At 41.9% G+C, this 19,386-nt stretch overlaps 1 protein-coding gene across 2 annotated transcripts in view; it reads right to left on the reverse strand.

The window, feature by feature from the left end:
- The window catches only part of LOC116720704 (protein sidekick-1), a 493,826-nt gene that overhangs the window by 44,611 nt on the left and 429,829 nt on the right, over positions 1-19,386 (reverse strand). For both annotated transcript variants that reach the window (XM_032564100.1, XM_032564099.1), the window contains 6 exons: positions 14,801-14,922; positions 14,593-14,705; positions 7,562-7,712; positions 4,803-5,043; positions 4,379-4,494; positions 91-277 (listed from right to left, as the gene is read on the reverse strand). In XM_032564100.1, the coding sequence (XP_032419991.1) occupies positions 91-277; positions 4,379-4,494; positions 4,803-5,043; positions 7,562-7,712; positions 14,593-14,705; positions 14,801-14,922 (930 nt within the window). The remainder of the gene's footprint in view (positions 1-90; positions 278-4,378; positions 4,495-4,802; positions 5,044-7,561; positions 7,713-14,592; positions 14,706-14,800; positions 14,923-19,386) is intronic.

Genomic DNA, 19,386 nt, shown 5'->3' on the forward strand with positions numbered 1-19,386 from the left:
GGAGAAAAAAGACAGGAAGAGGTGGGAAGAGGTGGGAAGAGGAGGGAGATGTGCTGAAGAAACTTCTGGTCACAAGCCTGTAATTCCTACCGTCTTCTTTGGTTCTGAGGAGGACAGGGCTACTGGGAGGGCCGTCGCCAACCTGTGTGAACGCCAGCACTTGCAGTGCATACATTTTATATTTTTGGAGGGAACCCAGAAGCAGTGTTAGATTTCTGTCTCCTTGTACCACCTGAACACTAGGGGGAGTGTCTGAGTCTTTCTCACAGTACAACACCTGTGCAAAATGAGAGGAAAAAACATAATTAATGAAAGAAAACATTAAACATATAGTTGGTTGTATCCTACGCTGCCAGTAATCTTAACTGCTTAAGGATGTCTTATATACTTTGATGCCAAAAATAAGACATGGATAGTAGATACATAGATACAGCAAGACCAAGTCATACAATGTGTGCACAATTATTAGGTTAATAATAGATTGTTAAGTTTTAATTATATGACATTTTTATGCATATTTTCCAACTCTGCGCTCTATAGACTTGAATGCTTATTGAATATAAACATATCAGCTGATGTATATTTGTTTAATGAGGGAGGGTGGGGCCTAAGGAGATCAACATCAAGGTGTCCCAACTGTCCCAGACCTACGGACAGTTTTTAGAAGACACTTTCTTCAAGCAGTGGTACAGAAAAAAATGTGCATGTTTTAAGAAGACCATGATTTTTATGCAGGACAATGCTCCATCACATGCATCAAAGTCCTCCACTATGTGTCTAGCCAGTAAAGGCCTTTGAAAGAATAATGAAGTGGCCCTCACCAGACCTAAACCCCATTGTGAACTTGTGGGCCCTTCTTAAACGAGAGATTAAAAGTGAAGGAAAACAGGACACATCTCTGAACAGTGTCTGGGAGGCTGTGATTGCTGCTGCACAAAAATTGATCGTCAACAGATCAACAAACTGACAGAATGGAAGGCTTATAAATGTTATTGAAAAGAAGGGTGGCTATGTTGGTCACTGATTTATATTTAAATGTCAGAAATGTTTATTTGTCAACTTTGAGTTCTATGTTTATTATTCTCACTTTAATGGAGAAATGGGAAAATGTTCAGTTTTAATTCAGTTGCATAATAATTCTGTACACTAATAGTTGCCTAATCATTGTGCACACAGATATTGTCCTAAAAAAGCCAAAGTCTCACTTTTACTTTATTAAATATTCAGGTTTGAGAGATTATTTGACAAAAAGCGAAATAGTTTTTCAACAATAAAATGAATCTTCAAAACTACAACTTGTGTAATAATTGTGTACATAGTGTAAAGTTATCTTGGCTTTATTTTTGAGATTAGAACTGTGTGAAATAAATAATAGTATGAATCTTTCAGATAACAATCTGTGGTGCAATAATTATTATTACACCCAGAAAAAGCAAATCAGTACACAGTGTGCTATCATTGACAAGAACAGCTAGAATGAAAATCTGTCAGAAGCTGCTCTTTCTAGGTCGTCCTCTCCCCGCTTTATAACTCACAAACGTGAACAAGTCATTTCTCTTAAAGCCACATGAGGTAAAAAAAAATGTCACCTCAAAATTAAAGATGTAATAATGAAAATAAGACACAAGTCAGGCACAGCAGGGCATCAGGGACGGCTATTCAACATTTAGCAGGGGGTGGAATGTGTTAAAAGAGCTGCTGCTGGCAGCCACTTCCCATCTATTAACATGGTATGCATGCAGCTAAGTGTGAGCCACAGAAAGGAACAGAGATATGAGGTGTGATGTGCTTTGGTCATGTTTAACGATGACCTGGATTTTGTCAGAAATAATAAAATGCATGAACAATAGACTCATTTACAGTGCTGAGAAAAAGTGTTTGCCCCTTTAATGGTTTCTCGAGCTTTTTTAAAAGTTAAATATTTCAGATTATCAAACCTGATACCAGACTGGGAAAGCCAAAGCAAAAACAAAAAAACAGTTTATAAAAGGTTTCCTAAACCACATTCTTAAGATTGAGAGACCAAAAATGTCAACAAAGTTCCTATTTTGATTTCAAACTATCTCATGACTGAGAGTGTTTTCACATTCAAAGCTGCAAACATGTAGTCACTGAATAAATAAAGGTTCCCATTTAGGTTCTAAAACACTAACCGTAATCAATATTTAACATTAAGAATAACTGTGGACTATTTTAAAACTCACAGAATTTCCAAACAAGATCATCATATATATAGTACAAAGAACTTAAAAAATGATAGGGGATTCAATCAACTTTTTGAGCACAACTATTAAAGGTTATCAAAATATTATTTTTCAGGAGATTTCAAGATGCCACAGAAGGAATAAGAACTTTTTTGACTAAAGCTAAAACAACAACAACAACAATAATAATAATATATAATATAATAATATATAATAATAATAATAATAATAATAATAATAATAATAATAATAATAATAATAATAATAATAATAATAATAATAATAATACAATTTTTAAGCACTTCAGATAAAAGCATTTGGAAAAGTGGAAATGTCATATTTGCATTCCTAAACAGCCAGCAATTGAGAGAGGGGCAGCACATAGGCAAAAACATTAGAATATCCTGAAAAGTTCAAAATGCTTTGTCACTCATTTCAGAAAGGATGACTCATGTTATTCAGAACACGTGAAATATTTCAATCCTATATTTCTCGTCATTAGGATTATTCTGACTTACAGACCAAAATTCAGTATCTCAGAAAATTTTAATTATTACATACAATCGTTAAAAATTGATATTTTTAAAAAGACATGTCAGGATTCTGAAATGTATTCAGTGCTTGGTTGACCTCCTTTTGCATGATTCACTGTGGATCATTGTGTCTGAGGTGGAATGAGGGGATAGGGTTGATCGCTGCCTTCAGGACATCTGCCTTATTAGGTCTGAAGTCTCTCAACTTCCTCTTGACGATACTCCACAGACTCTCAGGTCAGGACAAACGGCAGGCCAATCCAGCACAGCAACACCATGGACATTGAACCAAATTTTGGTAATGGTGGCAGTGCAGGGCAGCAAATTAAGATCGCCACAAAGCTTGTCAGCAGAAGCATTTATGACTGAAAATTTCCTGGTAGACTGCCATATTCACTGTGGACTTGATAAGACCCAGCAGATGCCACGGCACCCCATCATCTCTGACCGTGGAAACTTCACACTGGACTTCTCTGTTGAGTGTCGCTGCAAGTCTACCAGAGGAGAGTCAACCACAGTTTCTGCGTGCTCATAGTGAGGAACAGACCACATAATGGAAAAGCTCACTACCTGGGGTAGAACCGAACTGCACATTAACCGGATAGTGAGCGAATTGCCAGTGGAAAAGCACCTTTAGAGGATCAGGAAACCTTTTGAGTTAATTAGCTGATTAGGGTGTGGCACCACGAGTTTCAAATACAGTATATATATAACTTTTTCACAATAATGTAATTTTCTGAGACGCTGAATTTTGGGTTGACAATATTTGTAAGCAGTAATCGAAATTACAAAGAATAAGCGCTTGAAACATGTAATTTTACATGTAATGAAAATATAGTTTCATTTTCTGAAATGTGTGACAAAAATATTGAACTTTGTGCACCATTCAAATGTTTTTAAATGTACCTGTATTTCAATAATTTATTGTAATTTTCTGTTTTGGTCTGTTAAGACTGGCAAAGTAACATCTTTTTTCCCCGATGTTGAAAATGAGACCAACAGGTGCCAGGTGTGTGTGTTCCTAGAGACCTGCATGTCTAAATAGATCAGCCATGTTACCATTTGGCCTTACAACATAACAGACGTTTCCTCTTTACTTTAGTTTGAACATAAATGATGAGAATAATCTGCAGGATCTGTTGCTCTTGGTGGGTTAAGAGTCTGGACTTAACTGTCAAAACTATTCAGACTGTGACTTTGCACACAAAACCTTTGACTTTTTGCCAAACAGCAGTTCATCTATTTCAGTTACAGAGAATCTTCCAAAACCAACAGACTGTAGTCATTACCACCCTTTTGTTTTTGATAAAATCATAATCTAATCATTGTTTCACATACGACCTGACACCTACTGCTGTGTTATCAAGGAAAATAAGCCTTTCTCAATTCAACGCATTCCCTAAACACAATTATTGCAGCATGGTGCTTTTTAAAAGCCATAGTGGAGGAGGAACTAACTGGAACAGTTACAGAATATTACATCATGTTCCTCCTGCATGTACCAGATTTTTTTGTGTGAAGGTCTGTGTGGATGTAAGTGTGTGGATTGTGCTGGAAGAAGTGATAATGGGCTGAGAGGTCAAGTGAGAACATTAAGGTTGGTTTGAGAGTCTCTGTAGCTGCTTGAGAGTTTTGATTCACCTTATACCCAATAATGACTCCGTTCCTTTGTGCCTCAGGAAGAGCAGACCAGGTGAGCATGATCCTGGAGGAACTCACTGCCTCAGCAGTTACATTTTCTGGAGATTTAGACGGAGCTGAAAAACAGACAAAGAAACATGCGCACAAACACGCCGCTCAGTGCCACTTGACTCTCTGAACCAATCTTCGATTTTACCTCAGTCATCTCCCTCCCTCTTGCCATCAATCTTCCCCTCTGTGAAATTGAGGGAGTGAGTAAAGGCCAGGGAGAGGTGGCAAAATGAGAGGAGGACACAGAAAAGTAATTATACCACTCTATTTCTCATCCATCTGCCTTCTTATGCCCAGCAAGCAATATGTCAAACTCATCTCAGTTGGAAGCTTAAAAACAGGAAAACGGAGTGAATGAGTTCTGTGTTTGTACCAGCCTCGGCGGTGCGTGCTGCGACTGTTTGGCTCCATGGTCCTGGTCCTATGGAGTTCGAGCCCTGGATCTGAACCTGGTAGTGGGTCCAGGGACTTAGCCCCTCTATTGTGTCTTCAGTGGTTCCAACTCCACCCTTTATGTCCTCAATTCTGTCCTCCCCATCTCCATCTGTCCTCCAAACACGGATCCGGTAGCCCACAGTCTCTGGGCTGCTGTTGTACTCTGACTGTGGAAGAGGCTGAAAGAAAGCAAACAGTTAGAGACTGAGGGAAAGAGCAAATCTGATGTGTTAAGCTTCACTTGTTATTGCAATGTTGCCTAGCTTGTAAAAAATAAAAGAACTGATTGCATCAGACTGAAAGAAAGCATGTGCTCAGAGGACCACTATTTTGCTTTCAGGAATATTTCTGAGACATTTGGGATGACATTTTATCCTTACTCTTAGTATTGACCAAACAGATTATTTCTTTCTGCACTCTTCACCTCCACAGCTCCTTTAATAATGACTGTACTAAAGTTATGCTCAAGGTTATTCATACCACGGACAGAATTAGATTCAAGATTAGTGTCTGGAAATAAATTAGATCTGCATCGCTCAAAAGAAAATGAAACAAAATAAAAACATATACATTTTGATAAGAAAAAAATATTAATCAGTTTTTAATAAAATTTATTTGAAAATGCAATCAACAGACTTGCCAATAATCAGTTGACAAATATTTATTGTCCTAAAAGCAAACAAATCATTCTTTCAACTAGCAAACAGTTTTTTGCATTTTTGTAATTTTGTTGCTTTGTCATTGATGTGCTATCAACATGTTATTAACAATCAGTCCAATCTTTGGCTCCCTCACAGGTTCAAGCAAAGATTCTGGCTGGACTTCTTCAAAATGATCATATCTCTTCCAGTTAAAAGAAATATGTTGGTAAAACTTGACAGATTACTTTAAACATATCTGTAAATAATTCTGGACTTAACCATACGTATTCCTTCTTATCCTCTGAATATAGCACTCGATCTGAAATGTGATTTTGCTACCACTTCCTAAAACTACTTCTATATCTTGCATTTCATTCTTTCAGTCTGCTGCAGCCAGTGACTGGAATGAAGTAATAAAATCCCCAAACAGGATACTTTCATCTCCAAAGCAGCTTTTCAAGCTTGGATCAAAGATCATTTTAAAGACATATGCTGCTCTCTGCTAGGCTTTGCAACCAATTATCTGTGGTTGCTTCATAGCTTATAAAATCCCCTTTTGTGTAAGCATCCTGTTTTTGTAAGTGCTGTAATTTTTTTTATTGGTTTTTGATGTTTATTTTGTCTAATCTGGGGAATTTTAAATGTTGTTTTTGTTCCAGCCTCCTCTTCTTCTACCTCAAAAGGCCTTGGCTTTCTTGACCGGTTAAATAAATAAACATGATATTAATAATACTCCCACAATAGGACTTTCATTTTGCCCTGGCAAGATCCTTTCACAAAACACTTCAAGCCAGGATTAAAATACCTTCTTGCAGTCTCCATTTGTTTTGTGAAAGGACAGATGCTGTGATGAGGTAAAAGCTCCTGACCAGCTCATGTATGTCAAAAAGGTTGAAGGTTGTAATAATAATCTAAAAATGAAGTGGACCTTCTACTGAAATGTATTGAGTCATGATAATGGCTCAACACATACCAGTAAATCGAATAAGAACTGGCTGAGAAAGAAGAAATTTCTGGGCCAGTCAAAGCCCAGATCTTGAGATCTCATTGAAATTTTATGGGAAAAAAACTGTATGTGCTTTATACTTCGACTGATACATTCCAATCTGCTTCACATTTCCACTTTCTTCTCCTTACCTGCATACTACATCTCTGCCATTTCAACTGCTCTGCATCACCTCAGACCCTTATTAATGTATTACTTTAGGAGAAAATTGTCCTGTAATCACTTTAGGAGGGTGTTGTTACTATCCACAGTTTGTTCCTAATCGGACAGACGATTTTCACAAACAATGTACATAGCAGCCATCCCACGCTGTGCAGAGTGAAAGTCTTTGAGATACCCAGTCGTTTTAAATACCTCAGTGATTTAGCACAGCTTAGCATTTAGAAGTCATAATACAAAATGTCACATTAGTTTTATTACCCTTAATATGCCGCTTAGAATAATAGCCTTAGCTAAAACCATTGTGATGGTCCCATTATAGCAGAAAACCAGCATAGCTCAGGCAAGGCGCTAACATACAGGTGAGATCTCATTAGCATGCCGCACTTGTAGTCTGTACTGTCTCAGTGTCTGTGCCTGATTTGACAGGCTCTTTTTCTCATTCCAACTCTTAAATGGAAAAATGCTCTGCTCTCCATTTACGTTATAATAGAAGAGTGGAGGGGTGGGAGTGAAAGAGGGATGGAAGGAAAGAGAGAAGAGAGAAAACTAAAGAAAGGAAAGACTTAGAGAACATTATATAGCAGTTTGTGCTGGTTCCAGTCCAAAGTGGTGAGTGGGAAATGTGACAGATTAGTGTGAGCAATGATAACCAGGAGAGACAATGATTACAGGCTGTCAGCCGCTCAACCTGTTCAGTCTTGCTGCTGCTCAGTGAGCATGCTAAAAAAACAAGATGCAAGGACACAACACAGGCCTGCAAGAAAAGGAAGAAAAGAACTCCCAGTCAAATTAGCACCGCTTAAATGACTGTAAAGGAGCAGAATGAAGGTTAATGGTTTACAGAGTCAAGCATGTATTTGGCGTGTGTGTCCATGTGTGTTTTGGTACCTTCCAGTTAAAATGTAGACTGGTCTGTGTCACAGACACGAGGCTGAGGTTGGAGGGGTAGGTGTCAGGGGCAGCCTGTAGTGTTTGAATCAGCCTAGAGGGGGCGCTCATTGGACTGGAACCAACGATGTTCACCTGCTGCATCCTAAACCTGGAGACCACAAAAATCAAACTTTAAAAACAACAGTTTTATGTAAAAATCAGTGTGTTCCAGTGATTAGCAACAAGTTTCTTCAAGTGTTGCAATCATCTGTTGCTCTGGGTGAATCCAGAAAATCTCACCTGTAACAAAGAGCCGATGCTCCCTATTCCAAATAATACATTGTCCTGATCAGGCTCCTCGCAGATACAGTCATAGATTCAGAATTTGATTGTTATTAAAGCTGTTGTAAAACTGTTTACTATCTTGCAGCACAACACTAATGTAATGAAAAATGTGGGTGTAGATGTGAGGAACTGAATTCTATTTTCAAAGGAATTTTATGAAGTATCAGTACTCTCACATCTGTTGTATGTGTGGATGTGCTCCCATTCTGACCAGTATGCATGTATTGGGATCAAGCTTGCAGAATTCAAAGGGCCTAATCTTAATAGATTACAAATACGAAAATTCTGACAAATCACTCAACAGATAGAGTGGACGATATGAGGCAGAGGACAACAATGATCCGAATTTTGTCAAGCAACTGCGATAATGAGAACCGATTTCAACAGTTTGGACTGACCATACTGGGCCCAAACGTATCTAGTTCAAATGATTTGAATACCTCGATTATTAAAATTCCTTGAGGAAAATTACCTGCCTCGAAGCTTCATTAAATTATGTTTTATTATTTAACACACCATGTTCCGGCCGGTGATTATATGTGTTGCGCAATGCTCTCACTTCCGCCTATGAGCTGTAGACTAAAGCTAAGTGCTAGCAGCATAACGTCCAGTTTATGCTCGGTAATGAGTGGATTTTTATTGTTTTTCTAGGGATCAACAAGCATCCTTAAACTGACTGGCACGATGCATGGAATACGGCAGCCTTTCTCCTCCCGGAGCAGCTGCCTGGTGGCTGGTTCAGAGCGAAAGGTGGGGAACAGTGAGCGAGAGTATTTATGCAGATGGAGCAAATGGAACAAAGCGGGTGGCAGTTCTGAAGTCGATGCTTAGCATAAGTGTAGGTTTACGGAGGAACTGTAAGGTAAATTTCATATCATCCCGGTCGCAACAACTGTGTGGAGGAGCACATCGTGGCCGTACATAGCTGGTCGGTGCAGTTCTGTGTGTTTCTGTGTGTGATGAAGGAGCAAATCCTGTCACTAACAAGGACATAAAAGCTATGAATATCTGGGCAAAGTGAGAGTTCATCTTTTAAATTGATAGAGGTTGAATATGTAAATGACAAACTGGAGTATAACATTTTTTTCATAAGTGGCTTTGTGAGCCTGCCTTTTTATTATTATATTGAATATAATTTCAGATTTTTGTATAATTTTTCTCCAGGTTAATTAAAAAAGTGAGCTATTATTGTTAAAGGTTAATTTTCTAAAATATAGAAAAGTAATTGTAGGGATGAACAAATATGAAAATTTGGGCCAATGTTGATATCCGATATTAATTAACTCAATTATTTGTCAGAATAATCAATATAATACTTGATTACTAAAATAATCGTTTACAACAGCCCTAGCATTGTTCTGTTGTAGTAGATTAAACACAGCATTTTTACTCAAACAACCTACACAACCTGGTGACAGAAGCACTCATTAATAAAACTGTATAAAGGAAACCCAACAAATTCCAATGTTTCTTTTACACATGAAGCCATCATGGTTTATTGTCTGGTAAAAGTGTCAGAAAAGGTTGTAAATATTTTACCTTACCTCTCTGACAAGATCCGTAAAAGGAGAGTCTGATTTAAAATCTTTAAAAGTTTGGCATAGTGCCAAACTTTAGAAATGTTTTCGCTATTAAATTATTGAACAGTAAAAATCAACATCCAGAGCTCTTCGTGAGAACTTCTTTAGTTGTCTGAGAGCAGCAAGTAGTGAGTCAGTAAAACAGCTATGTCTAAACATGTAGACTTGTAAACACAAAAACATTCATGAGAGAGAGTTTGTTGCTTTTTCTGCTTCTAAATGCAGCCATGCTTCGGTGTGGCTGTGACTGATGAAATGTGTGATTGGCAGAGTTTGCCTGAGAGAGTACATCTGAGTTGTTATCCCTGCGATGGGGAACAAGTGAAAGCAGGATGGAAGAAGAAACGAGAAATACAGACAAGTGCAACGCTTCATCTAGCGTCCCAGTGGCTCTGCCTGTGACAATGAGAGCTGTGTTAGTGTCTAACATATTTTCATATCAAAATATCAGACTTCTGAAAAGTTACATTTCCAGAATTCACTGATTAAACTTTTAAACTAAAACTAGTTGTGGGACTCAATTAAAACTTTTAAACAAGTTAATCATAGGGTTTGTATTTAATTAATCAAAATGAACATGCAGTTTCTTAAGATCCTCCTGCAAACGGCCGCCCCCCTGCTGATGCCCCTTTCTCTCCACCAAGCAGTGGTGATGATCATCGATTCAAATTTTTACAGCTTTCGTTCGTTGCTTATCTGATCAAAAGTTGGATCAAGGAGGTTCAGAGGCACAGTCTTGTGACTTAACTATAATAGTATTTGTAGGATCAAAGTTTTTTTTGGACACCCTTATAAAAACTCAGATTTTGTCCCCCCCGCCCATCATAATTCTCTGGTGTCACCGCTGCCAGTAGACCAGGAGAAGCAGCTTTGTCATCAATCCATTTGCTTAGGGATATGGATATGTTGCGTATTTATGATACGCAACAAAAGGACTTTTGTATGTAAAAACGAAAAAAGTAATTAATTGTGTTAAGATATGTAGAGATGAGATCCTAAGGCCACCAAATCGGATCCCCTCAACACCTTGGCTGCGCCTAGAAATTCTGTCCATGAAAGTGATGAACAGAATCGGTGACAAAGGGCAGCCCTGGCGGAGTCCAACTCTCACCGGAAACGAGCCCAACTTACTGCCGGCAATGCGGACCAGACTCTGACACCGGTCATACAGGGACCTGACAGCCCGTATCAAAGGGCCCGGTACCCCATACTCCCGGAGAACCCCCCACAGGGCTCCCCGAGGGACACGGTCGAACGCCTTCTCCAAGTCCACAAAACACATGTAGACTGGTTGGGCGAACTCCCATGCACCCTCCAGGACCCTGCCGAGGGTGTAGAGCTGGTCCAGCGTTCCACGACCAGGACGAAAACCACACTGCTCTTCCTGAATCCGAGGTTCGACTATCCGACGGACCCTCCTCTCCAGGACCCCTGAATAGACCTTGCCAGGGAGGCTTAAGAGTGTGACCCCTCTATAATTGGAGCACACCCTCCGGTCCCCCTTTTTGAACAGGGGGACCACCACCCCAGTCTGCCAATCCAGGGGAACTGCCCCCGATGTCCATGCGACATTGCAGAGTCGCGTCAACCAACACAACCCTACAACATCCAGAGCCTTAAGGAACTCCGGGCGGATCTCATCCACCCCCGGGGCCCTGCCACCGAGGAGCTTTTTAACCACCTCGGCGACCTCGCCCCCAGAGATTGGAGAGCCCAACCCAGAGTCCCCAGGCTCCGCTTCCTCAGTGGAAGGCATGTTGGTGGGATTGAGGAGGTCTTCGAAGTACTCTGCCCACCGGCCCACAACGTCCCGAGTAGAGGTCAGCAGCACACCATCCCCACTATAAACAGTGTTGGTGCTGCACCGCTTCCCCCCCCCTGAGACGCCGGATGGTGGACCAGAATCGCCTCGAAGCCGTACGGAAGTCTTTCTCCATGGCCTCTCCAAACTCCTCCCACGCCCGAGTTTTTGCCTCAGCAACCGCCCGAGCCGCATGCCGCTTCGCCCGCCGGTACCCATCAGCTGCTTCCGGAGTCCCACAGGCCAAAAAGGCCCGATAGGACTCCTTCTTCAGCCTGACGGCATCCCTCACCGAAGGTGTCCACCAGCGGGTTCGAGGGTTGCCGCCGCGACAGGCACCGACAACCTTGCGGCCACAGCTCCGATCGGCCGCCTCGACAATGGAGGCACGGAACACGGTCCACTCAGACTCCATGTCCCCCACCTCCCCCGGGACGTGTTCGAAGTTTTGCCGGAGATGGGAGTTAAAGCTCCGTCTCACAGGGGATTCCGCCAGACGTTCCCAGCAGACCCTCACAACACGTTTGGGCCTGCCAGGTCTGACCGGCTTTCGCCCCCACCACCGGAGCCAACTCACCACCAGGTAGTGGTCAGTGGACAGCTCCGCACCTCTCTTCACCCGAGTGTCCAAGACATACGGCCGCAGATCCGATGAAACGATGACAAAGTCGATCATCGAACTGCGGCCTAGGGTGTCCTGGTGCCAAGTGCACATATGGACACCCTTATGCTTGAACATGGTGTTCGTTATGGACAATCCATGGCGAGCACAGAAGTCCAGCAACAGAACACCGCTCGAGTTCAGGTCGGGCGGGCCGTTCCTCCCAACCACGCCCCTCCAGGTCTCACTGTCATTGCCCACGTGAGCGTTGAAGTCCCCCAGCAGAACAAGGGAGTCCCCAGGAGGAGCACTCTCCAGTACCCCCTCTAAGGACTCCAAAAAGGGTGGGCAATCCGAACTGTCGTTCGGCCCGTAAGCACAAACGACAGTCAGAACCCGTCCCCCCACCCGTAGGCGGAGGGATGCTACCCTCTCGTTCACCGGGGTAAACCCCAACGTACAGGCGCCGAGATGGGGAGCAACAAGTATGCCCACTCCTGCCCGACGCCTCTCACCTTGGGCAACTCCAGAGTGGAAGTATGTCCAGCCCCTCTCAAGGAGACTGGTTCCAGAACCAGAGCCGTGCGTCGAGGTGAGACCGACTATTTCTAGCCGGAACCTCTCGACCTCACGCACTAGCTCCGGCTCCTTCCCCACCAGAGAGGTGACATTCCACGTCCCAAGAGCCAGTTTCTGCAACCGAGGATCGGACCGCCAGGGTCCCCTCCCTCTGCTGCCACCCATCCCACACTGCACCCGACCCCTTTGGCCCCTCCCACGGGTGGTGGGCCCATGGGAGGGGGGGCCCATGTTTCCTCTTCGGGCTGAGCCCGGCCGGGCTCCATGGGTAAAAGCCCGGCCACCAGACGCTCGCCATCGTGCCCCCCCTCCAGGCCTGGCTCCAGAGTGGGGCCCCGGTGACCCGCGTCCGGGCGAGGGAACACCAAGTCCAAAGTTTTCCTTCATCATTGGGGTCTTCGGGCCCCAATGATGGGGCCCGAAGACCCCATCTTCGGGCCCCATGGGGTCCGAAGATGGGGTCTTCGGACCCCATCTTCGGGGTCCGAAGATGGGGTCCGAAGATTGGTGTGCTCCAATTATAGAGGGGTCACACTCTTAAGTGGTCTGACCCCATCTGTGGTCAGACCACAGACCACAGATGGGGTCTGTGGTCTGCTTTTCGATGTGGTCTGCGAAAAGCAGACCACATCGTCTGCTTTTCGCAGACGATGTGGTCCTTTTGGCTTCATCAGATCGTGATCTGCAGCTCTCGCTGGAGCGGTTCGCAGCCGAGTGTGAAGCGGCCGGGATGGGGATCAGTGCCTCCAAATCCGAGGCCATGGTCTTGAGCCGGAAAAGGGTAGAGTGCCTTCTCCGGGTCAGGGGGGGTGTCCTGCCCCAAGTGGAGGAGTTTAAGTATCTCGGGATCTTGTTCACGAATGGGGGAAGAAGGGAGCGGGAGATCGACAGGCGGATTGGCGCAGCGTCTGCTGTCAAGCGGGCGCTGTACCGGTCCGTCGTGGTGAAGAGAGAGCTGAGCCAAAAAGCGAAGCTCTCGATTTACCGGTCGATCTACGTTCCCACCCTCATCTATGGTCATGAGCTTTGGGTCATGACCGAAAGAACGAGATCGCGGATACAAGCGGCCGAAATGGGTTTTCTCCGTAGGGTGGCTGGGCTCTCCCTTAGAGATAGGGTGAGAAGCTCAGTCATCCGGGAGGGACTCAGAGTAGAGCCGCTGCTCCTTCACATCGAGAGGAGCCAGTTGAGGTGGCTCGGGCATCTGGTCAGGATGCCTCCTGGACGCCTCCCTGGTGAGGTGTTCCGGGCACGTCCCACCGGGAGGAGGCCCCGGGGAAGACCCAGGACACGCTGGAGGGACTATGTCTCTCGGCTGGCCTGGGAACGCCTCGGGATTCCCCCGGAGGAGCTAGAAGAAGTGGCTGGGGAGAGGGAAGTCTGGGCCTCCCTTCTGAAGCTGCTACCCCCGCGACCCGACCTCGGATAAGCGGAAGAAGATGGATGGATGGATGGATGGATGGAAGATATGTAGAATTAATTAATCGAAATTAACGCTTTAAAGTTCCATAAACAAAACTAAAACCACAAAAGTTCATCGCATATTTCTGACAGATATTTCCAGATGGACGGAAGGACGAATTTTAAACAATAAAACAAGACATAAAGTCTGGAAATAAGAACATTTCTCCATTATAATCCAGAACAAGAAGAACAAACTCCACATTATTCCACACTTTGTATGAATCCTGAATATTAGGATGAGGGGACATTCATATCAAGCATTCATAAAGAAAATGAGAGAAGAGCTGCTTATCAAAGAGAGAACAGATTCTCTCCTCTTCTCCTTATTCTCCGCTCGTCCTGTAGTTTAATGCTTTCTGCTGCCGTTCCAACTTTCTCATCAGCATTCCTCTCTCCTCCACTTCCTTATGCCTCTTATATCCCCCTCCCCTCTCCTCTAGCTAGTTTGCAGGAGGGTAATAAGGATCTGCATGCTGCAGCTGTGAAGGTGCTGACAAACAGAAAAGTCTCAGATGGAACTGTCTCTCTGTGTGCCTGTGTGATTTATCGAACTTCACCTGAGCCCTGTGATACTGCAAAACTGCAGAAGAGTGAGATTTGTGTAAGCTGGAGTGGGTGCACATGCTGATGTGTGAGCCTGTGAAAGTGCTCAGACGTGCTCTGTGAGTTTGCTGCTCACCTGTACTGAGTGAAGGGAGTGAGGCTGGGGATCTCCAGGGTGTCTGCATTCGGCTTGTTGTCTTTCTGGTAAATGACTCTCCATGCCTCCTCCCTCCCATCCTCCTTCACCACCTGTTAAATACAGAGCATGTTGCAAAACAGGTCTCCTCCTGCTGTGTTTTGCCATTGACGGTAACCACTAAAGTGCACTCTCAGCACAAACACACCTGTCCTTCAACAATCCATCTGGATATGATGGTTTTGCCATCAGAACCAGGGCAGAACCTGAGCGTCGCTGTTCGAGGACTGATGTTAGAGATGACGAGGTTGGAGGGAGCCCCAGGAAGCTCTGCAAACAGAAGAAAATATCACCAAAAAGATCATTTATTTCAGAAATTCAATTTAAAAAGTTAGACTTCTAAACTATATACAGCCATTACACACAGTGATATATTTCACATGATTTCTTTTATCTTTATGAATGATGTTTTATTATGGCTTAGAGCTAAAAAGTACCTAAGAAAGTAAGAATAATCATGAAATTTCACTGAGTTCCTTCATATTACATTCATTTTCTCCTTCACAATACCTCCAAGATTCTCTTTGGGGTTTAGGTCAGGCAAGTCCAACTCATATCAAGACTCATATCAAGTCCAATACCACAGCTAGTACACCACGTATTGGCACTTCAGACAGGGTGGGAAGCTTCCAAGTTCATCCAATAGTTGTCTTCCACTTATCTTAGAACAGGTGGTGGGGATTATGGGTTTCCAGAATATTAATAGAAGCTGGGGTCCTCACAACTTTCCAGAAATATAGTCACAGCCTCAATATGTAGTACGCTTTGTAGGCTACAACATTAAATGTTTATGAAAATATTTTTTATTGGCTTCATGTAATATTTCCACTTTCTGAGAAACTCAATATATACGGTTTTGATAATCATCTAAATAACAGAAATACATGTTAATATAACCCTCTGTGTGTAATGAACCCTCAACAGTTTCATATTTTGAACTGAATTGCTGAAGCAAATTTGTATTTTCCAGGATGTTTTTATTGAGACGTACATGCAGCTTTTACGCAAAGCTTCAAAAAAACACACAAAATGTAGCCGTTAACCTGAAACTCCCTTTCCACTCGTGAAGGTTATATACTTTTACTGGCATATAAAATATTACTGGACCAAAACCTGTGGTTGCATTTCCTTCATAATGTTATTTATGAAAAGAGAAGTTGGTGTACTGCAATTGAAACATATCAGTAGGTGCTCACAGATCCATCGAGATAAAAAACATCTCTGCTTCTAGGTACTGTTGCAAACACTTTGTTGACAGAGGCCATCTTTTTTCTCAAGAAGAAAAGGACAGAAGCATCACAGCATGACAGATTATTTCAGCAGGGTGCATTAAAAGAAATACGCTTCAAAACTAACATTTTCTGTACAGACTTTTAAGTTGAGCTAGAAAACAAAAGTGTTAAAAGCAGCAAATGTTGTCAGGAAAACTAGGCTTGTAATAAAATTTTAAATTCTATACCAAAAGAGGAAAAATACTTGTTAGTTGACATAATTTTTGAAACAGATTTTTTTTTAAAGCACAGGTTTGTGCTTTAACAAAAGCACAGTTGAGAGTAAAAAAAATAATTAATTACAGTATGACAATATTTTAACTTTCTTATTTAGACAAAATCAATAATTGCAAAAATACAAATTTTTAATAAAGTGCAGCTTTATAGAATTATGTACCTTTTGGTCACAAAATTACTGAGGGACAAAGAAAGAATCATTTTGTACTAAAATACATAGAGGTTTAAAACTATCTGAAGCATGCTAAACATTTTTAACAGTGTAAACAAAAATCCATGGAGATGTATTCAGCAACAATCCTGCACAGCATCTGTGTGTCTGTTCATTTTGAATGTTGTTACCTTCACAATCACTTACAGCAGCAAGGGTTTTCTGCCCTAATTGTCAGCCTCACTCTGACTCCATCATTTATCAGCGTTATCATTAGCCACATTAGCCTGCAATGACCCTATACCTACATGGAGCATAGTGGTGGAAGCACAGGGTTGGTTTCTTTGCTTCGCCATTTAGTGGCCATCAGAGCAGTGAACTGATTAACAGTTTATTCGTACTGAGTAGAATGGAGCACATCTCAATAGGGGAGCACAGACTGACAGCATCATTATGCTGTTTGTATCCATGAAACTAATATTTAAACAAGTAACCTTAGTTTTTGTTGTCTGGAAGGTTTACTGTTGCAGATTACATGCATTTTGATGACCTTTTAAAGTTGACTAAAAGTGTTATAGCTTTATGACACTTTAAAGTCATAAAGGTATGATGCTAAAGTGTCATACTTTTAGCATTGCTTAAACAGTCACTAAACCCTAATCAACTTTTATGCAGATAAATTGACAGTATTGGGCCACAGGGGTGCTATCTTTATGTATTTATGCAAAGCAGGACATTTTTGTATTAACATGTAATTCTACAATATTTAGCCTGTCTTAGTGCTGCCCTCATACAGTCCATACAGCTTGTCTGATGCCTATGTTTGAATCAAAAACAATCTCAGACACACAGTATCTAATATACTTTAAATTTATTGCTTTGATAACTTTAGTTAGAACTGCAATGCTTTGTATTTCCAATAGACTTTTACTAAAAAGGATGAAAGGCAAAAACAAAAAATAGTGTTCTCAATTATGAGTTCAGCATATAAAGGCTAGGAGGAGAAATCAAGACAGAAAATTACCAAAAGCACTTTTTTAAAAAAACTTTTTGAAACAGAAAATTCAAATCTAGAAAGTTAATTTTAAGTAAAGGATTTACACTTATGTCTATTTTTTTCTGCTGTGTCAGAGCAATTAATAATTTTTTTCCCAAGGTCTACAATACAAGTTGGAGAAAGATAAATCTGAAGCGCAGTCAGGGCAATGGGGAAAAAATGCATTGTCCACCATGTTCCTTTTAACGCATGTAAATGACTGAATAGGCAGCAAAGCTGTGAAATTACGTTTGGCCCATTCTTATTCTGACTTTATTCTATCTCCATGGGAATAATAAGAGGCAGGAAGCAGGCAGTTTGGGTGACCAGCTGTGTCAGGGGAGAGGTATGAGAAGCTGAAACACAAAGACTCTACAGGGAAATGATAACCACCTCCTCCGCCCCCCCTCTACTTGATAACGCAGGACAAATCTTCATAACACAACAACAATCAGAACATCAGCAGAATATACAGTGGTGAACAAATTTGTTGGGTCCCTTGGGAACAAGGACTGAACAATCTTGAATTCATCTTTTTTTTTGCAGTAGCATTATCTTACATTGAACATTTTGGTTAAAAAACTGTAATCTGAGTACAATTATTCAGCAGAGCAAAATGTCTCTGCTTGCAAAATTGCAAAAAAAGTCACTTACACAGAAGACTCCACTCTCGCTTTGTTACTTGCAATTCTTGTGTCACATACTTCATGTTTAGAGCCACTTACGGCCTGGGGGAGTAAAAATAGCATTATGGGATGTTGTGTGTGTTTCTAAGAGAATAAAACCCTCTCTGGAAATGGTCCGGTGTGGACTCAGATGTCTGTGAAACTAACACCCCATTTTGCAAGAAAGCTTTTCAGTGTGGGTGGGGCTTCAGTCCCTAAACCTAGATCTTACAGAAAACTAGTGGGAGTGAGTGAGGTTGTGAGAGGGTCCAGGAATTTGGTTGCCATAGAGAAATTCTGTCTAGTCGACAAAGTTTCCAGAAGGGTGCAGACAGGGACATACTAAAATCTACTGATGGTCTGGTAGACTCAGTTCAATTGGGGACCAAAATTGTAATTTGTTTACACCCTCACCTGTGGTGGCGCTGCACCAAGAACCACTGTAGGAAGCGACACAAAAACATCTCAACATGGCACTGAGCGTAACTTCCTTCTTAACAAAATGTAAACAAAAATGGAGCAGTGGGGAGTGCCGTGGTGGCGTAGGGGATGGCGAGGCCCATGTTTGGGGGCCTTGGGTCCTCGACGCGGCTGTCGCGGGTTCAACTCCCGGACCCGGCGATATTTGACGCATATCTTCCCTCTCTCCCTCCCACTGTCCTGCCAGCCTACTTTCATTTAAGGGACACTAGAGCCCACAAAAGACCCCCTGGAGGGGTAAAAAAATAAAGAAATAAATTTTTAAAAAAATAATAAAAATAAAAAAATGGAGCAGTGTCAGATTTTAGTGGTTGTAGGATTTCTCTGTTGCAAATGTGTCAAAACACTCCAACAATCTGCTCAGCATGAGACGAGCCAGACATGTTTTGCTTATGTTTACCCAGAATGCCCTGAGGGTCCACTTCATGTTGTCAAGAAAACCTGAGCTCATCCCATTTCCCCATGATGGAGATTTTAGTTTAATAGTAACAATACATGAAGTTAACTTTAAAATGAATCACGCAAAGTAACATCTGGACCCAAAGGTAGACTCAAACTTCAATAAAATCAATCAGGTTGTGTTTGTTGTGTTTTGTCTCATGCAAACTTTGCTTTAATTCTATTTCTTTTTGTATTTAATCATAAAAAATCATAGTCAGGCAGAGAGAGAGAGTTACCAAGCCATGAAACAGGAACACCAGGCTTCCTGAAAAAAGAGGAATAAGTTTCAAGCCTTCAAATTTATAAAATAGTTCAGACTATTCCTTATTTCAATTCATGAAAGTTTTAAAGAATGAAGTCTAAACAAATGGAGTAATTGAATAAGACATAAAGCAAAAATACTTATATTAATATTGTTTTACTTGTAAGAATGAACAACTGTAACTTTGGTTT

This window comes from Xiphophorus hellerii, chromosome 5 (assembly GCF_003331165.1).
Source record: "Xiphophorus hellerii strain 12219 chromosome 5, Xiphophorus_hellerii-4.1, whole genome shotgun sequence".
In the NCBI taxonomy this organism is placed as follows: Eukaryota; Metazoa; Chordata; class Actinopteri; order Cyprinodontiformes; family Poeciliidae; genus Xiphophorus; species Xiphophorus hellerii.